This window comes from Camellia sinensis, chromosome 1, assembly GCF_055761805.1.
Source record: "Camellia sinensis isolate YWXY chromosome 1, ASM5576180v1, whole genome shotgun sequence".
In the NCBI taxonomy this organism is placed as follows: Eukaryota; Viridiplantae; Streptophyta; class Magnoliopsida; order Ericales; family Theaceae; genus Camellia; species Camellia sinensis.
In genome coordinates, this window is record NC_138961.1 from 195899418 (window position 1) to 195911536 (window position 12119).

General features: G+C 34.4%; 1 protein-coding gene across 1 annotated transcript; it reads left to right on the forward strand.

Moving 5' to 3' along the window:
- Positions 1-1715: 1715 nt before the first annotated feature.
- On the forward strand, positions 1716-4239 carry LOC114301403 (uncharacterized). Its single transcript, XM_028246371.2, has one exon. The coding sequence runs from the start codon at positions 3174-3176 to the stop codon at positions 4008-4010; it is 837 nt and encodes a 278-aa protein (XP_028102172.1). The 5' UTR covers positions 1716-3173; the 3' UTR covers positions 4011-4239.
- The last annotated feature ends 7880 nt before the right edge of the window (positions 4240-12119 follow it).

Genomic DNA, 12119 nt, shown 5'->3' on the forward strand with positions numbered 1-12119 from the left:
GATGATATTTTTCCTTTATATTACTAATAGTATGATTGATGGTAACTAGGTGGCGGCCAGGCATGTTGGCTGGATTTGAACGGGTTAAAATGAGTTATATATTTAAAATAATTTAACTTAAATATGTTCATTTAATAAATATGGGTTCAAGTGGATTGAGTTAAATCGGATATAAGTTGGACAAATGAATCTGACAAACACATTTACTATATGATTTTTTTTCTCAATAGATGGTAGCAACGATAGTGGTGGTGGCTGAGGTGGCTGTGGCAGTGGTGGAGTACCAACTGTGATGGGGTGGTGGTGGTGTTAAGAGCCATTTATGAAGTTGGACATGTTTAAACAAGTTTTAAATGGGTGTGATTGAACGGCCCAAGAGTTTGAATTGAGTAGAGTGCAATGAAAAATTAAATCTTAAGGGAACAAATTGTATTTGGTTAAACCTGAAGGGGGAGTTTACTCTGAGTAGTGCTATACAGACAAACAAGATTAACAAAAAAAAATAAATCTCGTTTTGTATTGTAAAAGTTTTGTTATTACATGTCATATGAATTTATATCAATAAAAAAAAAAAAAAGAAGAAAAAAGAAAAAAATTGTTATTTGTGAGTAGAATTTTGAAAAAATTACTTATAAATTTTATTTGGAGAAAACTTATTCTATTTAGTCGTAGAAGTTTTCTTTCAAATCATTTAGTCTTTTTTATTTTGGATATGTTGTATTTTCTTAATTTAGGGGTTTAAAAGTTTACTTATTTGCTCGTGTGTGAATTTTTTTTTTTATTTTTTATTTTTAATGTTGGGTGTGCGTAGGTAAGATAGGTTTTTACATTTCTATTTTTTTTGTGGGAATTTAGTGGAGTGATTTGTAGGTAGATGATGTTATCCTGTTTGGGGTGTTATTGGTGTGGTGTTCGTTCCTTTTTGTAGTGTTTGTCCGTATTGTAACATTAACATTTATTAACATCCAAATGTAACATTAATGTAACACATAAAAAAGCTGTTTATTGTACTTTTTCTAAACGTAACACTTCAATATAACACTCTAAAAAAATTCCTGAGTGTAACACTCTAAAGTAATACACACAAAATTTCTTATTGTAGCACTTTAATATAACACACAAAAAAAACTTTTTAGTGTATTTTTTTTCCCAAATGTAACACTCTAATACAACACAAAAAAACTCTTTAGGGTTCATTTGATAATGACTTTTTTAGTTGACTTTTTGGTTTTTTTAATTTTTTTAACCTATGACTTTTTTGTTTGTTTGGTTTTCTTGTTTGGTTTTTTTGACTTTTTGACTTTGGAATGACAAACTTTTTTGTTGACTTTTTAACTTTTTTGATTTTTTTTTTTGTCCATATGTGATTATTTAGCCCAAAATGTTTATCAAACCGGGGCTTAATGTAACACTATATATAACACAAACGAAAACTCCTTAGTATAACATTCTAATGTAAAATACAAAAAAAATTCTTGATGTACTTTTTTCAAATATAACATTCTAATATAATACTCTAAATTTTTTTTTAGTGTAATATTCTAATGTAACACAAAAAAACTCCTTAGTGTAACATTCTAATGTAACATAAAAAAATTTCTTAGTCTATTTTTTCTAAACGTAACATTTCAATATAATATTTCAAAAAATTTTTTAGTGTAACAATTTAATTTAAAACACAAAAAAAACTCTTTGGTGTATTTATACCAAACGTAACGCTCCAATATAACACAAAATAAATAAATAAAAAAAATAAAAAAAAATCTTAGTACACTTTTCCTAAACGTAACACTCCGATGTAACACACACAAAAAAAAAAAAAGAAAAAAAAAAGAAAAGAGAATGTGATTCTTCAAACCATTCCAAAAGAAGTACAAATATTCCTTTGTAAGTTTTGAATAAATATATAATTTCAAATTGTGAGTGTTACGTTTGAAAAAAATACACTAATGAGTTTTTTCAGTGTTTTTGTGTGTTATATTGAAGTATTACGTTTGGGAAAAGTATACTAAGAAATTTTTATTTTTTTAACATTGGAGCGTTACGTTTAGAAAAAGTACACTAAATAATTTTTTTGAGTGTTACATTTGGAAAAAGTACATAAATGAGTTTTTTTGTGTGTTACATTGAAGTGTTACGTTATTGGAGTGTTATATTAGAGTTCAGGTTTTTGTTCGTAGTGTGTGATTTTGTTTAGAATGAAGAAAAATCTAAAACTTTTATAATGCAAATTGTCCAAATGTGTAATTTTACATTTTGAGAAAATCACTTTTATCTCTAAAAAATTAAATCTAAACATGTAAGTGACTATCATTTTATATAATTTTCACTTTAATTGGACATTTGGGCTTATAAAAAAAGAAAAAGAAAAGGAAAGATTAAATCGTTCAGAACATCACATTTATGAAGTCGGGCAGGTTTACACAAGTTTTAAATGGGTGTGATTGAATGGCCCATGAGTTTGAATTGAGTAGAGTGTAATAAAAAATTAAATCTTAAGGGAACATTATTGTATTTGGTTAAACCTGAAGGGGGAGTTCCTATTACTTACTCTGGGTAGTGCTATACAGACAAACAAGATTAACAAAAAAATAAACCTCGTTTTGTATTGTAAAAGTTGTTATTACATCATATGAATTTATATAAAAAAAAAAAAAATTGTTATTTGTGAGTAGAATTTTACTGTTTATTCACCCAAAAAAAAGAATTTTACTCTTTTATTTATTACATTTTGTCCGGACATTGCCATCTCTCTCTCCCATTCTATGATTGCAATTTGTCCCATGATTATTTGCTCTAGACATGCATGCATTGCCAGCTAATGGAGTTGTGAAAGATCAATTTTTTTCAATGAAAATAATAATATTTCAAAGCTTGAATTCAGTAATCATTGGGGAGGCAATAAAGCATAAAGTTCCTATGGCCTGTACCCCCTGTTTCCCAAACAATCAAATCTCAAAACGTTGCCCATTTCGTTACCAATCAGATTCAACAAAGATTCAGACGTCCTTGCCGGTTGTTAGCCCCAAAATTGCAGACAAGATGACAATGAACAAGAAGAAGATCAACAGTCTTTTGTTCTTATAAATACATTGATACACCTTCATTGACATTCAATTCAATGAAAGCAAAAGCAAAAGCAAAAGACTCTACATAAGAAAGCAAAAGCAAAGATGGCAAGCTCATCTTCATCAATTTGTTTGCAGTATCAATTTAGGTCTATTAGCTTGCCTTCTAGGTTACATCCCCATTCTACCAAAATTGAAGCTCAATTAAACAAGCTTAGAACTTGGAAGACATCATTGGTTTCCACAGTTCCTCCAAGCGCAGAGATTGTTAAAACCAGTCTTGTTGGGCTTGCGGAGTTGTATGTTTCTGTTGATGAACTCATTCATTCTCCAGTCACCCAACAGGCTCTTCTCCAACACCGAGATGGACTGATAGTGGAAGAGGCGCTTGAGGGGTCTATTGGGTTGCTAGACTCATGTGGTAAGACACGAGACTTCTTGTTGGTGATGAAGGAACATGTGCAAGGCCTTCAATCGGTGTTGCGTAGGAAGGGTGGAGATCTAAGCATTGAAAGTGATATCAATGCTTATATGTTGTGCAAAAAAAGAGTGAAGAAGGAGACTGCAAAGTGCCTCGGAGCATTGAAGCAAATGGAAAACAAATTTGGTTCCTTTCCTGTTCTCTTAGATGTGAATCACTACTTATCAATGTTGATTAGAGTGTTCAGGGAAGTAACTTCCATTACCATCTCTATCCTACGATCCCTCTTCTTGTTTCTGTCACAGACAACCTCAAAGACGAAGCCTAGTGGATGGTCATTGATCTCAAAGTTTATACTTACAAGGCCATCAACTACTGAGAGAGGCGGCGACAAGGTTTCCAATGAGGGGGAGAGTGTGATGTCGTTCTTCACTCACTGCTTCGATGCATTCGGAGCAATGATGCAAATATTGATGTACAAATGGCAAGGAAAAGATTACAAAAACTTGATGGTTGCATAGAAGGACTTGAGGGTGGATTAGATTACTTGTTTAGGCGACTAATCCAACATAGAGTCTCCCTCCTTAACATTTTAGCTCACTAAAGAGAGATATGAACCGCTGTACATCTTAAATTGGTCTTAACATTAGTGTTTTAAATGTTTTGCCAATGTTCCAAACCTTCTTTTGTAAGATTTTTGTAGCATATGCCAATACAGTATATATTACAATGACATCCAAGTTCATTTCATTCTTTTGATTCTCATTTTTTTTTTTGGGTAACATTACTGAAAATTTTGCAAGAAATTTACCGTGTAATTGTTGTGGTCCCTATAAAATGACAAAGAGATTAAGTCAACAAGTCTTGTCTCTCACTAACTCAATATTGTTGAAGTCTTGCAAATTAAGATTGCTTATTAGATAGTGACACCGTCACGTGATATCACAATTACATTCAATATTTATTCCTATTTAGACACCTGTTTTATACTTAGGAATTTTCTTCCGAAGTTAAAACCAGGTGGATATGTGGTTTCAATCATGAAATTTATCAACAAATTTAAAATTTGGGGTATATTATGTTATCCTTTTCAACCCATATATTTAGCAAATTTGTAAATTGTGACTATCAATTTGGACATATGAAAAAGTCTCATGTCATAAAGTAAACAAAAGGGCAAAACCAAAATTGAATAGTTCTATTAATTTCGCTTAGGAATCTAGTTTTTTTGAAATCCTCAATTATTGAATTTTTAAAATCTTTTTAAGTACGACATGGAAAGCTAATTTTTATTTTCAGTAACGCTAGGTATCATGAAAAACTTTTCATGAAAATAATCATGAAAGTTTTGTGACCATTGGATTACACTTAAAATAAAGCACTACACACTAATCAAGGTAATCCAAAGATCATAACTCTTTCATGATCATTTTCATGAAAAAATTTTCATGATCCCTAACTTTTCTCTTTTATTTTTAAAGATTGCTAAAACGGAAATCTAGCTTTACCTAGTATGCATTGTTTGCAAGTATATGCATGCATAATATTCCTGTCTCATGAAGTCAGAATCAATAATGATTTTGATGTTTGCCAATGTATGAAATTTGCAATAATTAATACAAAAAGACAATGCCACAAAAAATATTAATTAGTGGTTAGCATCCATTTGCACCTATATTTAATTAAGAATTGTCATAGAGATTAATTTGTATTTCTGTATAATTTCTTAAGTACAATCATATGATTCAGTAGTTTTAGAATTACACAATCATGGGATCATACGACTCCTTGGACTAATAGAGTATTGTCATGACTTGTATGTGATTATGTGATTTCTTAAACAGCTAAAAATTGATACGATTCACATTATTGTACATGACTGGGAGATGATTAGGACAAAAGTGAAGGTCAATGCATTTAGGTTTCACAGATCAAATACAGAACACATTAGCTGTACTTCATGATAATGTATGCATTGTATTAAATAAAACTCATTTCAAACTACAATTGTAGGCTGCAAACAACCTCGAGGGGGAACATTGTGACAACATGCCATTCGTGCACACATATATACAATATAATTATGTGAATTATTTGTCTTAACTACCATATCCATTTATATAATCATGTAATCAATTAGCACTACTAATATGGTCCTTGATTGATCTCTAGATTTCATCTATAGTACACCATCTTCGTACAATTTTGTGTCTAGTGTCAAGGTTAATCCTCTCTAGACAACTTTGGAATGTCACCATTTCTTTTCTTATTGTGTTTAGTTCATGAATTTAGATAGAGATTTGAAAAAGAAAAAAGAAAAAAGTGTATGAAATGTAACTATACTTTGTTCACATGTCATGTAGTTTTTCCCCTTTCTTTTTTAAATCCTTATCCAAATTCCTAAATCAAATACAATCTAACTTACACAACCCAGGTTCCTCACTTTTCTTTCCTCTCTCTCTCTCTAAAAACCTCCACCCCCGGGCCTCACTTTTGGCCAGCCGACCGCCGCCTTTGTCTATGGCAGTCGATTGGCCCAGCTCTCTTTTGTGTTTGTGTGCTTGTTTTTGCTTTTAATAAACTTGATTCCCAAAATGTCTTTCCACTTCGTTGTTCGTTTTTGTTTCAATAGGGGGTGCTTGGGGTTGTATGTTTTGTTTCAACAGGGGGCTGTATGTTTTGTTGTCCGTTTTGTTTCAACATTGGGGTTGTATGTTTTGTTTCAACAGGGGGTGCTTGGATCAAATGTCAAAACAGAGTAGAAGGAGGTCGGTTTTGGACCAGAATAGAGAATGTTCAGATCTGGTTTGGATCTTCATTCGGGCGCTCCTTTGCGAGTGGGAGTTTAAGGGATGAGCTCTGGTTTGGATCTATGGAGTTGCTTTGGTGCTTTGTTTGGGGGGAAACATGGGTGTTGAAGTCGATCCAGATCTATCTAAGACTTCATTCGAGTGCTCCTTTCAAGTGGGAGTTTGAGGGGTGAACTTCATCCAGATGTATGGTGGTGTCACGGCAGTTGTTTGATGTTTTGGGTTGTCAACATCGGAGCTTCTGCAGTGGGTGTATTGGGAGTTTGGATTGGGAAAGCTATGTCCGACCATGGAAGTGGAGATGGTAGTGGGTCTTGTTCGGCTATGGTGATGGTCGTGAGTTTTGATCATTCTTGGGTGTGTTCGGTTGCAATGAGTTCTCGGTCCCGACCATGGAAGTGGAGCTGGGTGTGGAGTTTTTTTCCAGCCATGGAGTTGTTGGCTATGGAGTTTTCCGGCCATGGAACGGTCTTGGTTGGATTGGCGGAGCGTGCAAAATGCTTTTGATGCTATGGTAGAGTGTTGTCAGGCGTGGTTTTTGGCTTTGGTGGCGTGGGTCTTGGCTTGGTGGGCTGTTGAAAAGATTTAGTTTGTGTGGTGTGGGCATTGGGAGTGCAACAGAATGGGTGAATAAAATATTCGGGTTGATTGGTAGTGTGTGGTTTGTTGATAAGAGGAGTGCAGCTGCTTGGGTGTTGAAAAAGAAAATTTTAGTTTGTTCAAAAGAGGAATGCAGGAGCAGCTTGGGTGTTTGGTGTTGGTTTTTGTTTTTGGGTTGTGTGGGTTGATTTTGTGGGGATTCATGTATTTTATTTTCTAGTTAAGTCCTTCTTAGTTTTTTTGTTTAAAAAAAAAAAAAAATCGTGAGGCCAAGGGGTTGGTTGTATGGATGCGAGTAGCAGTAGTAAGGGTAATTTGTATTTTCCGAATCTCTCTCGATGCATGTCATCTTTCTGTACCTGTAATTTCATGCTGCTAATGAAATTTTTCTTTGCTGATCAAAAAAAAAATACAATCTAACTTTAATAGACTTTCTTGGATTGATGAACAATTGATGTGCATAACCACGAAAAATTACTAATAATTTTATCATGAAAGTGAAGTGCATGGTGTAGATTTTGAGTTGGTGTATCATAGGTCATAAGTAGAACACGTTTGAATTTTAGGTAACATTCTAAATACTTTTTCTGTGTATATAGTATAACAGTATGTATATATAAGGTTGGCGGTGGCAGAGGTGCATACGAGAGACGAAATTAGAGATGAGCTTAAAGCATCTAGTTTTCCATAAAACAATCTACATGTAATGATTATAGATATACCGAATCAAAGTATCAAACCAAACTAAAATTTGTATTTCAATCAAGTAAAATAGGCTGTATGTATTGTTTATGACTATATATTTAATTAAATTAAATTTAAAAATGCATTTAAATGAGAAGAATTTAAAATACTTTAATTTTTACGGAGGTGTAAGTCAAAACAAGATTTATATCTCATGTCACAACTTTCACTTATACTAGACACATGCTCACTTGTAACTTTATAAAATTATAATTATTTTAAGTTATTCTCGTTTAACTACAATTTTCTTTAATTAAATTCATAGAATACAATACATTTTTTTTTGGTCCTCAAATATCTCAGTCTCAATTGTAGCGACATTGATTTTTCGTAAGCCTTTATTTATTTATTATTATTATTATTTTATTTTTGGATTTCATTAATTGTGTGGTTACATGAGAATTTAACGTAATATTTAGTTAATAATGTGTTGTTTAATTAATTTAATGTGATAGTTAATTATATATAATCAATTTGAATATTTATATATTTTATATATTGATAAAATATATATCATATTTATGTATATTATATTTATGTTATATTTGTCTAATATAAATATAATAATAAGGCCAAGTTTGGGAAGACTAATAAGTGTACTTTTTGACTTTTTTTTTATATTATGTGTAGAAAAAGTAGAGAGAAGATGTTGATTGATATGACCCAAAAAAGATAAAAAGATGAAATAAATGCATTTTTTTTTTTAGCCAAACTTGACCTAAATTAGGTATAATGTACTGTACCTAGGTTCAAACACAAAAGTGAAGTTCCAAGAGGAGAAGTAACCACGGAGACGGATTGAAAGAAAAGAGAAAAAGAGCAAAAAAAAAAAAAAAAAAAAAAAAAGAGGTCTCACAGTAGCAAGCCACGCGAGAGAGAGAGAGAGAGAGACGGCGAGAGAGGAGAGAAAAGTAAGGGTTAAGATTTTGTTTTAGTGGGTTCATTAAGAGCATCTCCAACGGTGAATTAAAAATTTCACCAAATCTGAGTTAAAAAATGGCCATTTCCTGAATTTGATACTTCAGGCTCCAACGGTTCACCTTCACCAAATCTATCCCGGGACAACCGGGTGGTCGACCGGCCGGTTGACCGGTTAGGCCAAATTTTTTTTTTTTTTTTTTTTTTTTGCAAATTGTCTGAACTTTTTTTGAACTTTCTGAACTTTTTTTGGGACAACCGGGGTGGTCGACCGGCCGGTTGACCGGTTAGGCAAAATTTTTTTTTTTTTTTTAACGGTTTGAACTTTTTTTCCTGAACTGTTTGAATCTTTTACTGGTTGACCGGTTGGTCAACCGGCCGGGCAACCGGTTGGTCGACCGGTGTACCATTTTCATGTTGGCCAGATTAACAGAATAATAAAACAGAACAGATAATATAGTATGAGCAAAATTTTGATCTTAATAGAATAACAAAAACAGATAATGAATAAACACAGAACTTAGTGATCACTTACAACTTTCGTCTGAATTAAACTTAAATCAAATGTTGTGATTGAGGCCAGTGTTTGGACACTGTGTCTTTAAGACAGAAATTCGTCCTCTCCTAGGTGCTTGAGAATTACGGACGTCCTGTCTCCAGGATTCAACAATCACCCCAAACAGATGCAGCACTGCAAACTGATTGTACAGCGAACCAGGCTGTGGTATTTCGAACTCACACTAGATACAAAATGACGAATGTATGTTACAAAGAATGGAGAAGACTGAAACGGAAAAAATTCTCTATCTCTCTATGGAATGGAGGGTTGATAAATATATATAGGCTGAGAAATGCCTAAACCGAAAACAGATGACCATTGAAAGAACAGTCACCAAGTTGAGACGCAACTGTTGGAGAAGGAGAAAGGCTGCAACCGAAAAATTTAAAATCAAAATATCAGATTTTGAATTTTTCCCGCTGAAAATTATTTGGAAAAATTCAAACAATTTCGGAGCAAAAAATAAAGGACGACCCATACCCACACCCGCGCCCGCCCCGACCCGGCCGGACGGCGGCGGCGGCGCGCGCGTGTGGTGATGGTTTTGGGTTTGTCCATAACTCCTCCTCCTACAAAACTTGGGTACCCCTTGGGGCCCAACCCAAGGTCTCCACCTTAGAGCTTATAAACACTTTGAAAATCTTCTATGTTTCCTATGTGGGACAAAGTTTTAGATACCAATTCAAAGTAACCACACAAAACATTTTTCATGTTTATGAGGCTTACTTCGGTATCAATTTCTCATTCACTCGTAAATGGTTTCAACCACCCGAGTATAAATTCTTGTTCCCCACATGGCAAGGAACGTAATGCCACTCGGACCCACCCAAACCGAGGTGTGGGACCTACATTAATTAAAGCTCAAAGTTACCGGAAATTAATGGTTATAAACCATTTTTCTCTAACAATCCCCCACATGAATGAAATTGAAAACGAATATGCAACAACATGCAGACACTGAGAGTACAAAACTGAAAATATCCTGCAAAGGATAGGTAGCTTTTGGCTTTGAACCTTCCCTTGTGAAAGACGATCGGGTTTACTGGCTGATTAGTGAACATGATGTCTTGAACTATTCTGCCATAGGTGTAAACCAAGACAACAGTCTGTCACACAGTTTTATTTCCTTACACAATCTGGTTCTATCGGTTGTGCCCATTTTGGCCCTGGACAATACCTGGTTTTCATGAGTGCTCTAGAGAATTCAGCCTTTTACCAATTCTCATTGAACCGGCCCAGTTCACACTCATATAGGTGATTTTCATTAAGAGTATTCTGCTATACCCCACTTGGATTTCCAAGATATGAATATCATTAAAAGCAAAAGCTTAACCTGATTAGCGCTGCAGACATCACTATGTCATCATAGGAAAGGGTAGGAAAATTTTTCCCTTAGTGATACTAATGAGTCACACATAATTCGGTTGTCCCTTGGAACCTAGATTTTGGGATCTCCAGTCAGCTAGGTTGGGTTGCCATTAAGGCGACTCTTTAGTTAAAGGCTTTAAGCCCATTCCCCTCGATGATCTTAAAACTTGCTCTCTGGTCAAACCTTTGGTTAATGGATCCGCGATATTATCTCTTGACCTTATGTACTCAATGGAGATCACTCCATTTGAGAGCAGTTGCCTAACAGTATTATGTCTACGTCGAATATGACGAGACTTACCGTTATACATATTATTTTGTGCTCTTGCCATTGCTGCTTGACTATCGCAATGAATGCAAATGGCTGGCACAGGTTTTGGCCACATTGGGATATCCTCTAGAAATTGACGAAGCCACTCTCCTTCTTCACTTGCTTTATCTAAAGCAATAAATTCGGATTCCATTGTGGACCTTGCAATGCATGTCTGTTTGGATGACTTCCATGAGACTGCTGCACCTCCCAAGGTAAAGACATAACCACTGGTAGACTTAGAGTCTTTAGTGTCTGAGATCCAATTAGCGTCACTATAACCTTCTAATACTGCTGGATATCTCATATAGTTCAGCCCATAGTTTCGAGTATACTTTAGATATCTAAGTACCCTAACTATTGCTGTCCAGTGGTCTGTTCCTGGATTGCTTGTATACCTACTTAATCTGCTAACTGCATATGCTAAATCTGGACGAGTGCAGTTCATGAGGTACATTAAGCTTCCGATGATTCGGGAGTATTCTACTTGTGATACACCTTCACCCATATTCTTTATCAAATGAAGATTAGCATCTATAGGGGTCTTAGCGAGACGATCGTCATGCTTGTTAAATTTCTCAAGTATTTTATCAACATAATGTCCTTGAGACAAGGTATATCCTTCAGATGTCTTTGTAATTTTTATTCCAAGTATAACATCTGCTATTCCCATATCTTTCATGTCAAACTTAGAGTTCAACATTTTCTTGGTAGCTTTGATCATTTCATTATTACTACCAAGGATGAGCATATCATCTACATATAGGCAAACAATGACATATCCCTTTTCTGTGTTTCTCACATAAACACATTTGTCACATTCATTAATTTTAAATCCATTTGACATCATTACATTGTCAAATTTTTCATGCCATTGTTTGGGTGCTTGTTTTAGACCGTAAAGAGACTTCACAAGTTTGCACACTTTTTTCTCTTGCCCTGGAACCACAAACCCTTCTGGTTGTTCCATGTAAATTTCCTCATTCAGATCGCCATTCAAGAATGCAGTCTTAACATCCATTTGATGGATCTCAAGATTATTCAAAGCTGCAATAGCTATTAACATTCGAATTGACGTTATTCTTGTTATAGGTGAGTAAGTATCAAAATAATCTACTCCTTCAGTTTGCCTGTAACCTTTAACTACAAGTCTTGCCTTGTATTTATCAATTGAACCATCCGGCTTCATCTTCCTTTTAAAAATCCACTTGTAACCCAGAGGCTTACAGCCTGGTGGAAGATCCACCAACTCCCATGTATGATTTTGCAGGATTGATTCAATTTCACTGTTGATAGCTTCTTTCCAGGAAGGAGCTTCAGG